General features: G+C 40.8%; 1 protein-coding gene across 1 annotated transcript in view; it reads right to left on the bottom strand.

Moving 5' to 3' along the window:
- WDR70 (WD repeat domain 70) overlaps positions 1-20,606 on the bottom strand; it is a 270,222-nt gene that overhangs the window by 232,130 nt on the left and 17,486 nt on the right. Inside the window, exons 4-5 of the mRNA XM_077816773.1 lie at positions 17,438-17,558; positions 9,912-10,104 (exon numbers count right to left, since the gene is read on the bottom strand). Of these exons, the coding sequence (XP_077672899.1) occupies positions 9,912-10,104; positions 17,438-17,558 (314 nt within the window). The remainder of the gene's footprint in view (positions 1-9,911; positions 10,105-17,437; positions 17,559-20,606) is intronic.

Genomic DNA, 20,606 nt, shown 5'->3' with positions numbered 1-20,606 from the left:
ACGACTAACATTGACGTTAGGTTCCTTGCAGAAACAGTCATCAAAATGCAAGCTGCATTTGTTGACTGATTTCACAAGTTCAGAAGGGAACTTTGTCATTTCTGTTGAAATTGCTTGAAGCTGACACTTCTACATTGAATTTTTCAGCATTTGAGGGAATCGATCGAGCGCAATTTGAACTTGAATTAGTGGACTTGCAAGACAAGGATTTATGGAATTCAAAATTGAAAGACCTTGTCACTGAACTTGAAAAGCTGGAATGGCAGAAATCCACCCTGGGGCTACAACACAAGTGGTCTGAAATGGATGACTTTAAATGGCAAGACCAGATTATATTCTACATTTGGAACGGTCTACCGGATATGTACAGTAAGCTGAAGAAATACGCATTTGGGCTTCTCCCAATCTTCGGTTCAACGTACTTCTGTGAACAAGTGTTTTCCAACATGAATTTCATCAAAAACAAACTGAGGAGCCAACTGCAAGATATGAATCTTGAGTCCTGCTTGAAAATGAAAATCATGGCATATTCACCAAACATTGAGCAACTCTAAAGATGTCCAACAACAGAAGTTGCATTAAAAGTAGTGGTGAGTAGTAATAACTTTAATATGTTCAATTATTATTAGTTGATAAATTCTAACTCTACAAGTAGCTTTGCATGTGATCCGGCTCTCTAAATATTTTGGTCAAAAACAAAAAAAAATGGATCTTCTTCTTTGAAAGGTTGCCAACCCCTGGTCTAGATATACACTTAATTCATAGAATCATAGACTTTAAGGTCAGAAGGGACCATTACAATCATCTAGTCTGACCTCCTGCACAACGCAGGTCACGGAATCTCACCCCCTAACAAACCCCTAACTTATGTCTGAGCTACTGAAGTCCTCAAATCATGGTTTAAAGACTTCAAGATGCAGAGAATCCTCCAGCAAGTAACCTCATGCTGCAGAGAAAGGCGAAAACCCCCCAGGGCCTTTGCCAGATTGCCCTGGGGAAAAATTTCTTCCTGACCCCAAATATGGCGATCGGCTAAACCCTGAGCATGTTGGCAAGACTCACCAGCCAGACACCAAGGAAAGAATTCTCTGTAGTAACTCAGATCCCACCTCATATAATATCCATCACAGGCCATTGGGCATATCTATCGCGAGTAGTCGAAGATCAATTAATTGCCAAAATTAGGCTATCCCATCATATCATCTCCTCCATAAACTTATCAAGCTTTGTTTTGAAGCCAGATATGTCATTTGCCCCCACTGCTTCCATTGGAAGGCTGTTCCAGAACTTCACTCCTCTGATGGTTAGAAACCTTCGTCTAAATTCAAGTCTAAGCTTCCTGATGGCCAATTTAGATCCATTTGTTCTTGTGTCCACATTGGTACTGAGCTTAAATAATTCTTCTCCCTCCATGGCATTTATCCCTCTGATACATTTATAGATAACAATCATATCTCCTCTCAGCCTTCTTTTAGTTAGGCTAAACAAGCCAAGCTCATTGAGTCTCCTTTCATAAGACAGGTTTTCCATTCCTCGGATCATCCTAGTAGCCCTTCTCTGTACCTGTTCCAGTTTGTTCCTCAGCATGGGGGATGACCTTTCAAGCCTTACATTTCTATGATTGATGCACGTGCTGTAACAATTCTATGAACAGTTGGAAGACTTGAGACTCCATGGCTGAAGTTTACACTTCGTCAAGGAAGCAATTAGCTTCCTACAAGATCAAAAAAGTAGAAAAAAAAAAAAGTGTCCTTCAGCGGAGTCACATCAGCATAAAAATGTTGTGGCAGAACAGAAAATTGGGCCCATAATTGGTTTAGAAACAAAGAGCATATTCCTGAACCAATCCTTTCATTTAAGGTCTCATAGTACTTCCCTGCAACTCCCTCCAGGCTGAGGTATAATCAGGAAAAAGGGATCAGGGAGTTCTCATAACATCAACACCTGCTTTTCTTGGGGCTCAGAGGATCTTACTGTGATCACCAATCGATCGACAGGAAATCAGGAAAGTGCAGATGTTTCCTTATTCCCTTCACAGGAAACAAAAATAGCTAAATTCAGGCACAGCAGTAATGGGAGGCTCTGGACCCCAAAGGCCTCTGGCATCCATGTTGACAAAATTTTCCCAGTTACAAATTAACTGTTTAGACTGAAAACCCACAAGTCTCATATTTCTGCTCCTCTGCTTATTCTCAAACAAATTTAACCTAGACTTTTTTTTTTTTTTTTTTTTAATTATTGTCTTTAGTTCAGACAATCTTAAAACACATCCATCTGCTGCTACCTCTAGGTCTGAAACTTTTCATTCTGGGTCTTTTAATCTGGGTTCCCAGTTGCTGCCTCTCCCCCTTCCCCCCCCCCCCCAACCCAATCAGATGTAGTTATGTAGTTATTTCATGCACAGTCATCCAAACAGATATAAATCAATACAGAGCAACCATGTAAGGAAATTTCTAGAAAGTCAGACTGTCAACCAGAAAACGAGAAAGCCACTGAGAAAGGTCACATTTGAAAAGTAAAGTCAGCTGGTTCAACACTTTGTTTCCCCTTTGGCATTCTTAAGGGATTTACAGTACCACAGCAAGAATTTAACTTAGCAAGCTTCCCATTTCCCTATGGAGACAGAAAGTGAAAAGATACTGTATTCAGAGTTCAAAATCCACATATCAAGAGAGTTATACATGTAAATCTGTCACAAGTGCCTACATATCTCAGCAACAGTTTGCATGTCAGCTACCACATGTATATTATTTATTGCACGCTTATATTTATGACTTACATTTATTGCTTGCTTCATCCCCAAAGATTTAAAAGTATAAATGTAAAGCACTAAGGAAATGCAGCATCTTTAATGGAGGGCAACAGAACTGGCATACAGCAGTAAGAAGTAAGGGAGTCTGTTACAACTTGATGCCAATCTGTAGTGGAAACATTGTTCTACCTTGTTATTTATATTCCCTACACCACTGTAATGAAGGTTCCGTTTAAACCACAAATTGGAACAGTGGGGTAAATGGGACCATCGATTCACATATAGTTAATAAAATTAGATGCTCTAGTTACAATATAAATGGCAAGGTACGCACGCCTAGTACCCTGTCCACATTATATTGTTGTTCCTAATACATTTCCAAAATAGTTTTTTTGCCCAACAGGAAGATGGGTTTTCTGTGGACGATGATAATCTATAAAACTGTTATATAGATGGTTACTGTTGAATCTTAAGCATTGTTTCATAACACTGTTAAAATTTCAACCACAGTGATAACAAAGGCTAAGATCAATGTTGAGCCTTTGGTGGCCTGTTCATGGTGTGGCTTATATCATATATTAGCCGAATTTCATGAGGAAGAGACCCTACCTTTCCAGTGTTTTCACTCTAATGTGTACCAATATATTTCTCTTGCTTGCCAGTATGTTTTCTCCCACCTCTCCCACATAAAGATAACAATTTATACGAAGTATTGGATCACACAGTAATCAGCTAGCTGTGAAAACCCACAGCACTTGTGTCGTCCAATCTGCTCTCGGCAGAGCTACTATCTAGATCTTTCAAACCAAGGTCTTACTTAACTCTTTTAAAAAAAATCCTATATATACAGGCTAAGTATAGGATTAATCACATAAGGAAACAGGTCTAACAGGCTATGTATGGGGCTACAAGCCAGGATCTCTCAAATTGCAACTGCTGCTTTGACACTGGCTTACTACTTTACAGTCGGTCCCCAGCCTGTAGCAGTGCATGGGATTCTTCTGTCCTAAGTGCAGGACTCTGCACTTCCTTGTTGAACCTCATCAGATTTCTATTGGCCCAATCCTCCAATCTGTCTAGGTCACTCTGGACCCTATCCCTACCGTCCAGCGTATCTACCTCTCCCCACAGCTTAGTGTTATCTGCGAACCTGCTGAGGGTTTAATTAATCCCATCATCCAGATCATTGATAAAGATGTTGAACAAAACTGGCCCCAGGACCGATCCCTGGGGCACTCCGCTTGATACTGGCTGCCAACTACACATCAAGCCATTGATCACTACCCGTTGAGCCCGACAATCTAGTCAGCTTTTTATCCACCTTACAGTCCATTCATCCAACCCATACTTTTTTAACTTGCTGGCAAGAATACTGTGGGAGACCGTATCAAAAGCTTTGCTAAAGTCAAGATGTATCACATCCACCGCTTTCCCCATATCTACAGAGCCAATTGTCTCATCATAGAAGGCAATCAGGTTGGGCAGGCATGACTTGCCCTTGGTGAATCCATGCTGACTGTTCCTGATCTCCTTCCTTTCCTCCAAGTGCTTCAAAATGGATTCCTTGAGAATCTGCTCTGTGATTTTGCTGGGGACTTTGAAGTGAGGCTGACCAGACTGTAGTTCCCCAGGTTCTCTTTCTTCCCTTTTTTAAATGTGGGCACTATATTTGCCTTTTTCCAATTGTGATCACCATGAATTTTCAAAGATAATGGCCAATGGCTCTGCAATCACATCAGCCAACTCTCTCAGCACCCTTGGATGCATTAGATCTGGACCCATGGACTGTATTTTAAAGAATCCTTATTGTGGTTACAGGGACAAACCATCCCGATGTGTAGAAAGAATAGTATATATGGCAGGCGACCAGCTTGGCTTAACAGTGAAATCCTTGCTGATCTTAAACACAAAAAAGAGGCTTACAAGAAGTGGAAGATTGGACAAATGACCAGGGATGAGTATATAAATATTGCTCGGGCATATAGGAATGAAATCTGGAAGGCTAAATCACACCTGGAGTTGCAGCTAGCGAGGGATGCTAAGAGTAACAAGAAGGGTTTCTTCAGGTATGTTGGCAACAAGAAGAAAGCCAAGGAAAGTGTGGGTCCCTTACTGAATGAGGGAGGCAACTTAGTGACAGAGGATGTGGAAAAAGCTAATGTATTCAATGCCTTTTTTGCCTCTGTCTTCACGAACAAGGTCAGCTCCCAGACTACTGCACTGGGAAGCACAGCATGGGGAGGAGGTGACCAGCCGTCTGTGAAGAAAGAAGTGGTTCGGGACTATTTAGAAAAACTGGACGTGCACAAGTCCATGGGGCCGGATGCGTTGCATCCGAGAGTGCTAAAGGAGTTGGCGGATGTGATTGCAGAGCCATTGGCCACTATCTTTGAAAACTCATGGCGATCGGGAGAAGTCCCAGACGACTGGAAAAGTCTAATGTAGTGCCAATCTTTAAAAAAAGGGAAGGAGGAGGATCCTGGGAACTACAGGCCAGTCAGCCTCACCTCAGTCCCTGGAAAAATCATGGAGCATGTCCTCAAGGAACCAATTCTGAAGCACTCAGACGAGAGGAAAGTGATCAGGAACAGTCAGCATGGATTCACCAAGGGAAAGTCATGCCTGACTAATCTAATTGCCTTCTATGATGAGATAATTGGTTCTGTGGATGAAGGGAAAGCAGTGGACGTGTTGTTCCTTGACTTTAGCAAAGCTTTTGACACGGTCTCCCACAGTATTCTTGCCAGCAAGTTAAAGAAGTATGGGCTGGATGAATGGACTATAAGATGGATAGAAAGTTGGCTAGATTGTCGGGCTCAACGGGTAGTGATCAATGGCTCCATGTCTAGTTGGCAGCCGGTATCAAGTGGAGTACCCCAAGGGTTGGTCCTAGGGCTGGTTTTGTTCAATATCTTCATAAATGACCTGGAGGATGGTGTGGATTGCACCCTCCACAAGTTTGCAGATGACACTAAACGGGAGAGAGGTAGATACGCAGGAGGGTAGGGATAGGTTACAGAGAGCCCTAGACAAATTAGAGGATTGGGCCAAAAGAAATCTGATGAGGTTCAACAAGGACAAGTGCAGAGTCCTGCACTTAGGATGGAAGAATCCAATGCACCGCTACAGACTTGGGACCGAATGGCTAAGCAGCAGTTCTGCAGAAAAGGACCTAGGGGTGACAGTGGACGAGAAGCTGGATATGAGTCAACAGTGTGCCCTCGTTGCCAAGAAGGCCAATGGCATTTTGGGGTGTATAAGTAGGGGCATTGCCAGCAGATCGAGGGATGTGATCGTTCCCCTCTATTAGACATTGGTGAGGCCTCATCTGGAGTACTGTGTCCAGTTTTGGGCCCCACACTACAAGAAGGATGTGGAGAAATTGGAAAACATCCAGCGGAGGGCAACAAAAATTATTAGGGGGCTGGAGCACATGACTTATGAGGAGAGGCTGAGGGAACTGGGATTGTTTAGTCTACGGAAGAGAAGAATGAGGGGGAATTTGAGAGCTGCTTTTAACTGAAAGGTGGATCCAAAGAGGATAGATCTAGACTATTCTCAGTGACAGCAGATGACAGGACAAGGAGGAATGGTCTCAAGTTGCAGTAGGGGAGATTTAGGTTGGATATTAGGAAAACTTGTTCACTAGGAGGGTGGTGAAACACTGGAATGTGTTACCTAGGGAGGTGGTGGAATCCCCTTCCTTAGAAGTTTTTAAGGTCAGGATCGACAAAGCCCTGGCTGGGATGATTTAGTTGGGGATTGGTCCTGCTCTGGGCAGGGGCTTGGACTAGATGACCTCCAGAGGTCCCTTCCAACTCTGGCATTCAAAATAAATTTGTTAGTCTCTACGGTGCCACAAGGGCTCCTCGTGGTTTATACTTTGTGTTATTCACACCTCTGTTGTGGTTAAAAACAAATAAAAAGGGTGACAGGAAAGAAAGACACTAAGATGCAGACACGTGTGGGGGAAGTGGAATAATTAAGGAAAGAAGTATTTATGAAGGTATTTCCACATCCTTCTTCTGTTGTACATTAGTGAAATTGAGAGACATGAGGTTTAAATGTGGTTTTAGTTGGCAATGTATAAAAACATGATTTAAAGTTTACACTATTTTAATTTAATTTAGTGTACACTGAAATCTTTAGAACTTCTAGCAGCAGAACTTTTCATTCCCCTGGGATTAGATATTCTTGCAGGACTTGAGTTCCCAAGCCTAGCTGTTTTGCTATGTGTGGCTTCAACTATTCAGTGCTACAGAGTAGTTACAAACTCGAGAAGTGCTGACAGGAGAGCTGAAGCGTTTGGGTGTGTGGAACTGCTTTCTCGCTCTGTCCTAGGGCAGGGGTGGGGGTAGTTTTGTTTTAGGGTTTTGTTTGTTTGTTTTTGGAGAAGAGGACGGGGACAATCCCACGAGAGCCATGATTTAGAGCCATCCTCTTTGGAACCCCCTTTCAGGGAGTTGAAAGCAGCTATCAAATCCCCCCTCATTCTTCTCTTATACAGACTAAACAATCCCAGTTCCCTCAGCCTCTCCTCATAAGTCATGTGTTTCAGTCCCCTAATCATTTTTGTTGCCATCCGCTGGACGTTCTCCAATTTTTCCACATCCTTCTTGTAGTGTGGGGCCCAAAACTGGACACAGTACTCCAGATGAGGCCTCACCAATGTCAAACATAGGGAACAATCACGTCCCTCGATCTGCTAGCAAATCCCCTACATATACATCCCAAAAGGCCATTGGCCTTCTTGGCAACAAGGGCACACTGTTGACTCATATCCAGCTTCTCGTCCACTGTCACCCCTAGGTCCTTTTCTGCAGAACTGCTGCCGAGCCATTCGGTCCCTAGTCTGTAGCGGTGCATTGGATTCTTCCGTCCTAACTGCAGGACTCTGCACTTGTCCTTGTTGAACCTCATTAGATTTCTTTTGGCCCAATCCTCCAATTTGTCTAGGTCCCTCTGTATCCTATCCCTACCCTCCAGTGTATCTACCTCTCCTCCCAGTTTAGTGTCATCTGCAAACTTGCTGAGGGTGCAATCCACACCATCCTCCAGATCATTAATGAAGATATTGAACAAAACCAGCCCCAGAACCGACTCTTGGGGCACTCCACTTGATACCGGCTGCCAACTAGACATGGAGCCATTGATCACTACCCGTTGAGCCCGATGATCTAGCCAACTTTCTATCCACCTTATAGTCCATTCATCCAGCCCATACTTCTTTAACTTGCTGGCAAGAATTCTGTGGGAGACCGTGTCAAAAGCTTTGCTGAAGTCAAGGAACAACACATCCACTGCTTTCCCCTCATCCACAGAGCCAGTTATCTCATCATAGAAGGCAATTAGATTAGTCAGGCATGACTTGCCCTTGGTGAATCCACGCTGACTGTTCCTGATCACTTTCCTCTCGTCCAAGTGCTTCAGAATTGATTCCTTGAGGACCTGCTCCATGATTTTTCCAGGAACTGAGGTGAGGCTGACTGTAGTTCAGCCAGTAGATCTGATCTTGTATATATATCTTGATTCACTTGGAATAAAGCAAACAGTTTCAGATAAAATTAAAATCATCCACAACTTTTACTCAAAACTTACACAGAATCCCCCCACCAAACAAAATAAACCCCACTTAATTATGGGAGAAGGGCACTTTGTTTATTTTTATTTTTCTGCACAACTAGGTTTTATATAGGCAGAGAACCAAAACATCACAAGTGAAACTATTTTCTGTTATGGCAGCTACCAAAGGACATTGGAAACGTCATAAAATCTCCAGTTCAAGGAGATTTGAAAAAGCAGGTGGACCAAACCCCCAATTGATTATGCAGCAATAAGCCCCTGTCAACAGAACATGTGCAATATCCAGTCTCTTCCAGTCTCTTCCAATATTTAAAAGCAAACAAAAAACAGGCTATGTTTTTCTCTAATCCTGAATTTACCATTCCCTTCCAGACTGGAACAAGCTGTTCTGTTATTTATTTGGATTTAAAGAAAAAAATAATCAGACTTATTTGCAGTGGTATTTTTCCTACCCCCCAAACATTTTTGGCAAACTTACTCTGTCTGAATTTGGGCCTCTTATTTGGGAAAGGATTATATTCACTGCTTCAATAAGCAAACAATACTAAAGATAAATAGATTGAGAAGTGATTTTGCAGTTACTAGTTGCTTTTCGTGTGTTACTAATCACATTTACATTATGGAAACAACTAGAAATAAAACCATTGAACTTAGCATATGAAACTAATTTTTCCCTGCAATAGCATCCTAGTTTGTTTCTTTACAACAATGACATTAAAGGAGATACGTCTTCAAAAAGCAGAAAAATATTTTGTGCCATGGTTGGGGAGAGGGAGATATTAAAAATCTATCAAAAAAGAGTGTTGAGTGGAAGGGATTCTGCAATACCATACTGCACATTTAACAACAGGATGCAAACAATTTTCTATAACTTTTAAGTCTCTCGCCAAGTGTATGATAGCCCTTTTGAGACCTGAAACATAAATCCATATCCTTAGTTAATTTCCCCCCATCTATTACACACACACACTGGATTGTACTGCTGGGTTGTTCTGGAATACTGACATTGCTGTGTGTATGTTTAAAGCATTCAAGGGTTTTTTTTACTATAGAAAAAGAAGATTACATGGATTTGGTAAACAGCTACTAGAAAAACCAAAAATCTTGGACCTACGAACAGCAGCAGCACCATTTAAGCCAGTGGCTCTCAACCTTTCCAGACTACTATACCCCTTTCAGGAGTCTGATTTGTCTTGTGTACCCCAAGTTTCACCTCACTTAAAAACTATTTGCTAACAAAATCAGAAATAAGAATACAAAAGTTTCACAGCACACTATTACTGAAAAATTGCTTACTTTCTCATTTTGTCTATATGAAATTTTAGTTTGTACTGTTTTAGTTTGCTAGTTTGCTAGTGCTTTTTTAGTGCTCTGCTAGTGCTGTTGTAAAACTAGGCAAATATCTAGATGAGTTGATGTACCCCCTGGAAGACTGCTGCGTACCCCCAGGGCTACATGTACCCGTGGTTGAGAACCACTGATTTAAGTTGTACAGAAAGAATAGTTAGTTACATGTGAAGATCTGCACAGCATATTGAAACATATATACTTTATTTAGGAAAAAAACAATACTTACATTATCTTCCTCTTGCATGTCGTCATCATCATCATCATCATCACTGTCTTTATACCCTGGTGGAAGTGGTGGCCCAATAAATTCATCATCATCAGTATCCTCTGCTGGTCCTCGAATGGAAGTTTGGCATGGCAAAGGAGGACCAATTAATTCTTCATTTGAACCATCTTCACTGTCACTACTTTCTGTCTCTCTGTATGGAAGAATTGCAAAAACGGTTATTTAAGTAACATGCAGCATTTCTAGAGTGGTTTTCAGAAGCACGCCGCATTGGCCTAACTTTGCTCTTATTGAAGTCAATGGCAAAACTCCTACTATCTTCAATGGGAGCAGAGACAGGTCCACCACAATCTTCACAGCAATTAACAAAACTTGCAAAAAAAAAAAAAAAAAAAAAGATACTGTAGTGACAGGCACAATGAAAGAATCTAGGGAGAACAGAATACCATTGTGAAGTTGGTAGGTAGGTATGGTGAAATCTGTGCTAAAGCAGCCAACCAAGGGATCACTGCACGGGAGAATAGAAAAAGTTAATTTTTTTTTTTAATTAATGGTGGTATATTAATATGCTTTCAATGTCTACAGTCACAGCAGTACTTAATTATATATCACTTTAGGGCCTGATTCTCCAGTACCTGGCACCTTGTGCAGGCATTTTATACCTGTGTAAAGCAGTAGTAAATCAGAATTGTAATGTTTCAGACTCACTGTGCACAGGTGTAAAGCGACTACACAAGGGAGAAGCAATAGAGAATAAGGCAGAGAAAATGCAAAATACAGTATAAGCTTTACAACCCTTAAAACTTAAAGCAGAGGAGATCATGCACTTTAGACCAAATACTCAATCTCCACTGTAATCTCCTAGTGTAGCCTCTGGAGTGTAAAGATCATGTGCTATTACAGGGATTGGCAACCTTTGGCAAGTGGCCTGTCAGGGAAAGCCGCTGGCAGTCCGGGATGGTTTGTTTAGCTGTGGCATCTGCAGGTTCGGCCCATCACAGCTCCCACTGGCTGCGGGTTCGCCCTCCCCCGCCAATGTGGGCTGCGGGAAGCAGCGGCAAGCACATCCCGTGGCCCACGCCACTTCCCACATCCCCCATTGGCCAGGGACGGTGAACAGAGGCCAGTGGTAGCTGCGATCGGCCGAACCTGCGGACGCTGCAGGTAAACAAGCCATCCCGGCCTGTCAGTGGATGGGCTGCATGCCAAAGGCTGCCGATCCCTGTGATATTACCATTTCACACAGGGAACATCCATTGAAGTCCACAGGAATTGTGCAAACACACATAATTTAATCAGGAAGACATTTTTGAAAAGTAAAACTGTACCACTATTACTGGTCACATAGAAGCTACTAAAAATAAATGCTCTTGTGCTCCCTCTGCTGGCTCTACAAAAGCAGTTACCCACTTCCCAGTTGTGCTAACAGCAGATACACCATTGCAAAAACAATAAAATAAATTAAGTATTGTGCGTAAAAAATTTTATTACTTGTAAAATTAATACTCCCAATACAGATAAAGTGCTTTAAAAAAAAAAATCAGAGGTCCCTATCAAGTTCAAGGTCCCATTGTATGTTAGGTAATATACAAACACATCAAAAGAGACAGCCCATGCCCTAGAAAGCTTATAATTTAACAACAGGTCTGTTCTGAACAAAAACAGTTAACTCATACAATTAACTCAAAAAAATTAATTGTGATAAAAAATTTAATCATGATAAATCACAATTTTAATTGCACTGTTAAACAATAGAATACCAATTGAAATTTATTAACTATTTTGGATGTTTTCCTACATTTTCAAATATATTGATTTCAATTACAACACAGTATACAAAGCAGACAATGCTCACTTTATATTGTTATTTTTATTACAAATATTTGCACTGTAAAACTGGCGAACAAGAAATAGTATTTTTCAGTTCACCTCATACAAGTACTGTAGTGCAATCTCTTTATCATGAAAGTGCAACTTACAAATGTAGATTTTTTTGTTACATAACTGCACCCAGAAACAAAACAATGTAAAAACTTTAGAACCTACAAGTCCACTCAGTCCTACTTCTTGTTCAGCCAATTGTTAAGACAAATAAGTTTGTTTACATTTACAGGATATAATGCTGCCTGTTTCTTGTTTACAATGTCACCTGAAAGTGAGAACAGGCATTTGCATGGCAAATTTTGTAGCCAGCATTGCAAGGTCTTTACGTGCCAAATATGCTAAACATTCATACGCTCCTTCATGCTTCGGCCACCATTCTAGAGGATATGCCTCCAATCTGATGATGCTCGTAAAAAAAAATAATGCATTAATTAAATTTATGACTAAACTCCTTGGGAGAGAATTGTACGTCTCCTGCCTGCATTCTGCCATATATTTTATGTTATAGCAGTTTCCGACGATGACCAGCACATGTTGTTCATTTTAAGAACACTTTCACGGCAGATTTGACAAAACAAAAAGAGGGTATCAATGTGAGATTTCTAAAGATAGCTACATCATTCAACCCAAGATTTAAGAATCTGAAGTGCCTTTCAAAATCTGAGAGGGACAAGGGGTAGCGCATGCTTTCAGACGTCTTAAAAAGCAATACTCTGATGCGGAAACTACAGAACCCGAACCACCAAAAGAGAAAATCAACCTTCTACTGGTAGCAGCTGACTGACTCCAATAACGAAAATGAACGTGTGTCTGTCCGCACTGCTCTGGATGGTTATCGAGCAGAACCCGTTATCAGCATGTCCTCTCGAATGGTGGTTGAAGAATGAAGGGACATATAAATCTTTATTGCATCTGGCACATAAATACCTTGCAATGCCAGCTACAATAGTGCCACGCAAATGCGTGTTTTAACTTTCTGGTGATATCGTAAACAAGAAGTGGGCAGCATTAGCTCCTGCAAATGTAAACAAACTTGTTCCTCTCAGCGATTGGCTGAACAAGAAGTAGGACTGAGTGGACTTGTAGGCGCAGAAGTTTTACATTGTTTTATTTTTGAATGCAGTTCTTTTTCGTACATAATTCTAAATTTGTAAGTTCAACTTTCATGATAAAGAGATTGCACTACAGTACTTGTATTAGGTGAATTGAAAATACTATTTCTTTTCTTTCTCTTTCACAGTGCAAATATTTTAATCAAAAATAACTATTACGTGAGCACTGTGCACTTTGTATTCTGTGTTGTAAGTGAAATCAATATATTTGAAAACGTAGAAAACATCCAAAACTAGTTAAATAAATGGTATTCTATTATTGTTTAAACATTGTGATTAATCGCAATTAATTTTTTTAATTGTGTGATTAATCGTGATTAATTTTTTTAATTGCTTGACAGCCCTAATTTTATCAGTAAACACAAATAAAAGATTACTCAACGTGATTGGAAAGTTCAAGTCAGTCTTTTAGAACAAGAATTAAACACATACACGTTATTTTAAAGTCAGATTTAAGAAAGATGTTCCAGTCTGCACTATTCTGAGTACAAATCTAAATTTCTCAACTCTTAGATAAATTCCCAGATCTTCAAACACATCTTCCAGTTAAGAATGGCACACCAAGCAGGAAATATTACAACACAAGTGTCTTGCGTATAGCCTGTCAAGTTTAGTTCCTTACACTGAACAACTACCATCCACCCAATACGGAAGACAGTGAATACTCAGACACTGAAGCAATGTGGGACATGCAAAGTCCTAGATGATCAGGATATGCCTATCTAACAAGTATGACCATGTTCCCTGTAATTATAGTCCAAAATTTCTTTACATCTGAACAAACCCACAATGTATTTATAATTTGTCAGCACTGACAACATGCTGAAATTCAACAAATCAGTGACATGATCTGTGACTCAAAGAATTTATAACCTTAATTGTTTGCTTTGCTTCACATTTACAATTTGTCCAACATAGAATCAAGAGTACACTGTAGATCCCTATTTTCAAAATGCTGAAAGAGAGTAAAGAGGAGATCCTGCCCTGCAAGCATAGGAGAGATAGAAGGAATAAAATCTTCTGCTGCCCCTTCACTCCTAAAAGATGAGGGGGTGCGAGGAGTGAGAAGAATGGAGAGCTGTAATAAAATGCTGGAAGACTCTCTTCCCTTCCATGCCTCCATCCCCCTCTGTTATGTATTAGTGTAAATTTACAATCTACTGGTTTTTGCTTTCTAGATGTTAGCAGGTGTGTTCTCCTTACAATAATCAGAATTCTTAAAGCATGCATATGAATATACCAATAGCATAACAATTAGAACCTTCTCCTCATAGCTAATTTAGGAATCAACATACTGTAGCTGTCTCGTTTCTCTCTCTTTACACACACACACAAAAACTGTGATGGGGCAAGGCCAGATGGCTACAGTAAAGTAGTGGGAGACAGATATATTAGCCACAGGCTAAACAAATCCCTGTTACCAAGATAAGCAAGTGGCAGCTGCTCCAGGTCAATTAAGACACCTGGGGCCAATTAAGATCTTTCCAGAAGGCAGGGAAGACAACTAGGTTGATTGGGACACCTGAAGCCAATCAGGGGCTGGCTGAAACTAGTTAAAAGCCTCCCAGTTAGTCAGGTGGGTGGGTGGGTGTGTCAGTCAGGAGCTGTAAGAGGAAGCTGTGCTGTTGGATAAACTGAGCAGTACAAACCAAAACAGGCACAAGGAAGGAGGCCCTGAGGTAAGGGTGAAGGAGATATTGAGGAAGTGGGGAGCTGCTGTGGGGAAGTGGCCCAGAGAATTGTACGTGTCCTGTTTCCAAAATATCAGCTACCATAGCTAATACTATTAGGGTCTCTAGGCTGGAGCCTGGAGTAGAGGGTGGGTGTGGGCTCCTCCATTTCCCCCCCTGAATTAATCAGTGAGACTGGGAGACAACAGAGACTGTGTAAGGAAGAGTAGCCTCTCCTCACCTCCCTTGCTGGCTTATGATGAAAATGGCTCAGTAGGCTGTGACCTTTGCCTCTAGAGAGAGAAGGGTTACGTGGAGGGCCACAGTGAGCCTCTGAGGCTAGCAAAATCCACCAGGAAACGTGGGACCTACAGAGACAAGGACAGTGCTTTGTCACAATACATACATACACACACACACATTCCTAGAGCTTCCATGCCAAAATATTAAAAATTATGTGTGCAATATTTTAAAATTGTGCAAATTTTATCTGTCAAATAAATGTGGAGGTTCCAGCATGGCATTGGGGAACCCAGGCCACTGGCTGCACAGAGGTGGGAGATCACTGTGCAGCTCCCCGCTGGGACATGGACTCAGCAATTAGGCTGCACCCAACCCTGACACAGCACAAGGACAGAGCTTGCCCCAGAAACACTCCAGAGCCCTGCCTCTCTGTGCCAGATGCACCAGGTGTGGGCAGGCAGGCAGGCTCAGGAAGGCAGGATCCAAGTGTGGAGGGACTTAGGGTGGGGGGATCCAGGTGTGGGGCAATCTGGGTGTGGGTGGTTCAGTGGGGGATCTGGTGAATAGGGGCTTGTTGGGGGGGGGTTCTGGGTGCAATGGTAATGGGACTCTGCAGGGGGGTGAAGGTGGTTGGGGGGCTGTATGCACGGGGGTTTGGTGGATGGGGAAGCAGCTCCCGATATAGTGATCCCTTCCCCTGTAGCTGAGAAGCGATGGGTGCAGGAAGCTTGGGGAGAAAGTGGGAGTTTGCGGAGCTTCCTACAGTCAGGGGAGAAATATGGGGTGGGTCTGACACAGCCCCAGATGCTGTGAAAGGGAAGAGGAAGTCCCATCCTCCCCAGCCCAGCCGGGGCTAGCAGCTGAGCCCGGCACAGGTTAGGAGCCACCAGCTGGGTCTTTTCCAGTCCCGCCTCTCTGCCCCATAGTGATTTACCTCTCTGCCAGCTGACCTGGGCATCTGAACCATACTGCTGGGGAGGGTCTCATGACCGCTCTTGTGGCTTCCTTTTGCTTCCCCATCAGAAAGTCATTTTTCTGCAGGGAAGCAAAGAAATATGTGGGGGATATAAATTCTGCACATGCGCAGTGGTGCAGAATTCCCCCAGGAGTAATGTGTTTGTGTATTATATACATAAAACTGTCAAGAACTTAGGTTAATTTTAGTATGGGGTGGGGCTAGATGACTCAATGTACTTGAAATACAAAAAGACTAAATATTGAGGGGAAAAGTTACTATCTGATGGCTAACGGAACAAGTTGGTAACCTTGGATCAGTTCCTTAATGACAAGCATCACAAAGACTGCTGTATTTGGTGCAATTTTGGTAGTCTCAGAAGAGAGTACCAAGGTCTGAATTATGGGCCTTAACTAGCCTCTCACTATTATGTATTGTCCCTCCAGATTAACACTGGGCACAATGACACATTCTCTTCCCAGCTTCCTGTCTCTTTCAGCATCAAGTTCAAACACCTTATCATAACTTTCAGGGTAATGTGTAACTCTGGAATCAGACTACAGCTCAGACTTTTTCTATCAGACTCTTATGTCATGTCCTCTCTTCCCGTTGCTCCCAACCCGGCAATCCCAGAGCCCATTAACAACACTGGAACTCCCTCTAGTTACAAGAGTCCACCTGCATGAATCAGATTGCTGAATAGGGTCCCTTGCCTTCTCCCACTTTCCAACATGCACAGCCAATCTATTCTTCCTCAAATCCCTTATCCAAAAGAAATGTGTTTTGAGAATTTTCTATTATTCTGTGTTCTCTCACATCCTACTTTACCCCTTACATTTAAACCTCCCTCTCACACATACTGTGCAAGTCTCAGACCTAATATCAGTCACAGCAAGTTTAATTGTAACTCTCGGCCTTCCATTAACAAGGTATCAATACCGAAGATTAGCATTTTAGTATGGTAAGAGTGTAGAGAAAATATTTATATTTTTTTTCAGTTTATGTTCTGCATTTGACAGTACTTGGTGTATAGTCAGGTACTTAAATCACTAGCCACTGTTCATGTGAGGTTTTCCACATAGCAACAGGAGAGAACTATTTTATAATAGAAATTTGTTTTCATGCCAAACTATAGTGAGCACTATAAGGCAACTGGTACAAAACTACATATTTTTATAATTATATGTAGCATGCATGTAGTGGCTACATACATATTTTGATTTGTTTTCCAGTCGACATGGACAAATGTGTTTTATCCAATTTTAGGCGGCAATAGCACCTATTTGTTCCTTGATTTGTCAGTTATGATTTATTTGACCCAATGTCCATTGACTTTTACTGGACTTTTTTTAAGTACAAAATATTGGCAGAATCAAATGTATAAAGAAAACAAGTGCACAAAGCCTTAACAGTGAGAAGATGGCAATCAATCAAAATAGCATACAGCCCTTCAATGTGTTTATAAGCCATAAAACGATTGTAAATTGACAGACCATATTAAGAAAGTGTAGATTAATAATTGCAAATTGTAGTGGAAAACGTCCATTTACATAGTTTTGGGGACACAAGTTCAGTGGTCCCTGTCCTCCTCTCAAGAGTACAGACAGCCCTTCAGACAAAACAGTTGTAAGATGGTATGATACTTCCACTATATCTAGGTACCTGCAAGTTAATGCAGAGCAAGCCCCCATCACACTTGAGCCTGAAGCTGCTGAAAGATCATCATCATGTTGGCTTCTTAGTTCTTCTTCTTTATGGGCTTCCTCTTCTCTTGCACGGGCTTCTAAATAGGGAGTGAACATGCAACCGTTAGATCTCCATGTAAAATAATGAAAACTTGGTGCTGCTTTTTGAGACAGTATTATTAAATTCATTTTCAGATACATATTCCAGAAGTAGAGCATTTTAATTGAAATTTATTGGTTAACTTTCCCAAACAATAAAATAGCTAATTTCCTTTAAATCTCTGTCATTTTGATACCCAAATGATTACTCAAAGAAACAAACCTCTCGGGGAAAAGTCAAGCTTAAGACACTAAAACTGTTAACTATCTGTTTTATAGCATATACCACTGTTTCACATTTGAACATTTTCAACATCAACAAGGTATGATTAGTCAATACTGATCTTTAATTTTTTCCAGAACAGGGTATTGGTAATTAAATCAGGTGAAGCAAGTCTAGTACACATGGGTATCATTAAATTTGTTACAGCTCTCACTAGTTACTCCCATTTTCCTCACTATAGAGGAGTCCCTATAGAACCATCTCACTCACTATCTGGAGTGACTCACAGCCATGAGTGTCTCCCTCAGGGCAGACTCAAAAAGCAGGGCAGATACCCTAGCTGGTGGTATGTTCTATAATTCGATTACACCAACCCAGTAACAAATGTGAACTCCCTAAGTACTACACTAGATTTATAATGCAGTCACAGACTCTCTCCTTAAATAATCAGTCTATTTTGCCACCCAGGCAAGCTGGACTATGTGATAAATGGTCATTTGCACCTAAAATCACAAAACATTCAGGTTACACCCAAGAGAACAGTCACTCACCCAGATTGATTTACATCCTAGATCTCACATCAAAGACAAACTCTAGTAGCCAATTCTATACTAAACTAACTAAAGATTTATTAGTTAAGAAAAAGGAATGAGAGCTTAAAGCAGGTTAAAAATATATGAACAGGTGAATTAGTCTATAATTTCAAAAGGTAGCAGAGATGTAGTAATCTGACAGTTTCCCAAAAGTTGTTAGGGCTACCCAGAGAAAATGTAGGGATCTCTGTCTTCTCGTTTAGTTCTTCTGCCATTAGAGTCCAAACAGTCCAGAGATTAAGAATTTTTCTTGTGTCCATATTATAGCTTCTTCTCTCAGAAACCAAGTTGACAGCAATAGTTCCCACACATCTCTTCTTCATGGGGTTAAGGCTGTGGGGAAGGAATGCACTTAATATCTTCGATCCTTGATCTCATATAATGGCTCATTTGCATTTAATGAGCAGGATTTACCATCATCTTGTAAGAGACAGTTATTTGCATTATACAAGGCTTCTTTCTTGTTTGATGGGTTACTTAGTTACAAGGTTATATACAATGAAAATGTTTGCTGATACAATATAACATGAAATATACTTGAGCGAGAACAATACATGCAACATCCTACAAGCATTTTATAAAATACTAAAACACATTCTTATTAACTTAGCATTATTAAAATAGATATTAGATGTTAACACATTGCCAGCCTCACACCATCTCCCCTACATCATGATAAAACTGACTGCCCGTTTCTTTTAAAAATGTAGTTCTGTCTTATTATCAGAGGGAGACAAGACATTGGGGTGGCTTTAGTAATTCAGAAAAATATGCTCGGAGATGACACACACAATGACCACTTGCCTTCAAATGCATAAGAATTAGTACTTCTTAATTAGGCTTATTTCTCATTTGATTTATTTAATTATAGGGGTACATATGATGTAAATGTTTGCTATTACTTTATAACAGGATACAGAAAAATGAAAAAACAGTGCATGTAACATTTCATTAGTTTTCATGAAGTTTAAACAAAATAAATTTTATATTTAAATATCACTTTGATCTATATTAATACACAAGTGAATTTGCCTGGCTGCCAGCTATGCATTTGTAAATGTTTAATGAGGCCTGGGGCTTTGGCTAAGCTGGCACCTGGTCTGTCAGCATCACAAATTGCACGTTAGATCTTGCACCAAAGACAACAACTTGTATCCAATCCTATAAAACTATACACAGATGTATTAATAGGAAAAGGAAGTAAGTTATTTACAAGGTTAAAACAGGTTAACATATGTACACAAATGAGTTACTATCTTACGTTTTCCAAGTCATAGAATCTTCTATGATAAGCAAGCTCTATACATCCTTTAAGGCTAACCCAGGCTAAACAAGAGGGATCTTTTGCTTATGCATAGTAATCCTTGCCCATCAGAGTTCAATCAGCATAAAGATACAGGTCCATCTTGTTAGGGGGTTTTATTCCCTTATCCCCATCCCCTTGTGCTCTGAGCTGCAAACTTAGCTGATAGGAGGAATTCACTTGCATGACTCATTTCATGGGGAGGGGGAATAAGAGCAGAACAACACAGTATTATTCTCTTTAACGTTCAACGATAGTCTATCTTGGTTCGAAGGGCCTTCCTCACTTGCCATGACATAATGCTTTCTGTTGGAGACCAACACTTTACACTAGTTAATGTTGATCTCCTGTCTGGTGATTTAAACAGTCACAGAGTGCTTACAATACAAATATGTAAATATTACCTTAGTAGCCAATGATTATAGTCCATTTAGCGTGTGATATGATTGATCAATATGTTACCATATTCGCTGTATATTAGAGATAATTTGTAGGATTATAAAACTATAAGATTGATCAGTATTTAGAGGAACCATGTAGTAGATATAAGTAAGACAAGATGAAACGCAAGAACCTGTAGGCTGAGGCCTGCAAGACTTTTTAGCTATTTTAGGCCTTGGAGACAAGAAATGAGGACATAAGTGACTCTCTTCCCATAATCTTGGGTATCAGGTTAACAGGTGGTAATATTGCTCAAAATTACCCAGAAGATTAATATTAGATCATAAAAATACTGTAAAGGCACAATTGTCTGAGACATGTCTTAACCACAGGATACAGGTTATATGTCAATGCTAATGAGCATAAAGTGAATTTACACAGCCTATAGAAAATTGCGGTCCCTTAAGTTTCCAGGGGACACAGACCAAGAAGAGAAAAAAGGTCTGACACTTTTATGGACACGTGCAGAATGTAGGTATAGACAGAA

This window comes from Eretmochelys imbricata, chromosome 5, assembly GCF_965152235.1.
Source record: "Eretmochelys imbricata isolate rEreImb1 chromosome 5, rEreImb1.hap1, whole genome shotgun sequence".
Taxonomy (NCBI): domain Eukaryota; kingdom Metazoa; phylum Chordata; order Testudines; family Cheloniidae; genus Eretmochelys; species Eretmochelys imbricata.
The sequence above is the reverse complement of the archived record's forward strand: the minus strand, read 5'-3'. Positions and strand labels throughout refer to the sequence as shown.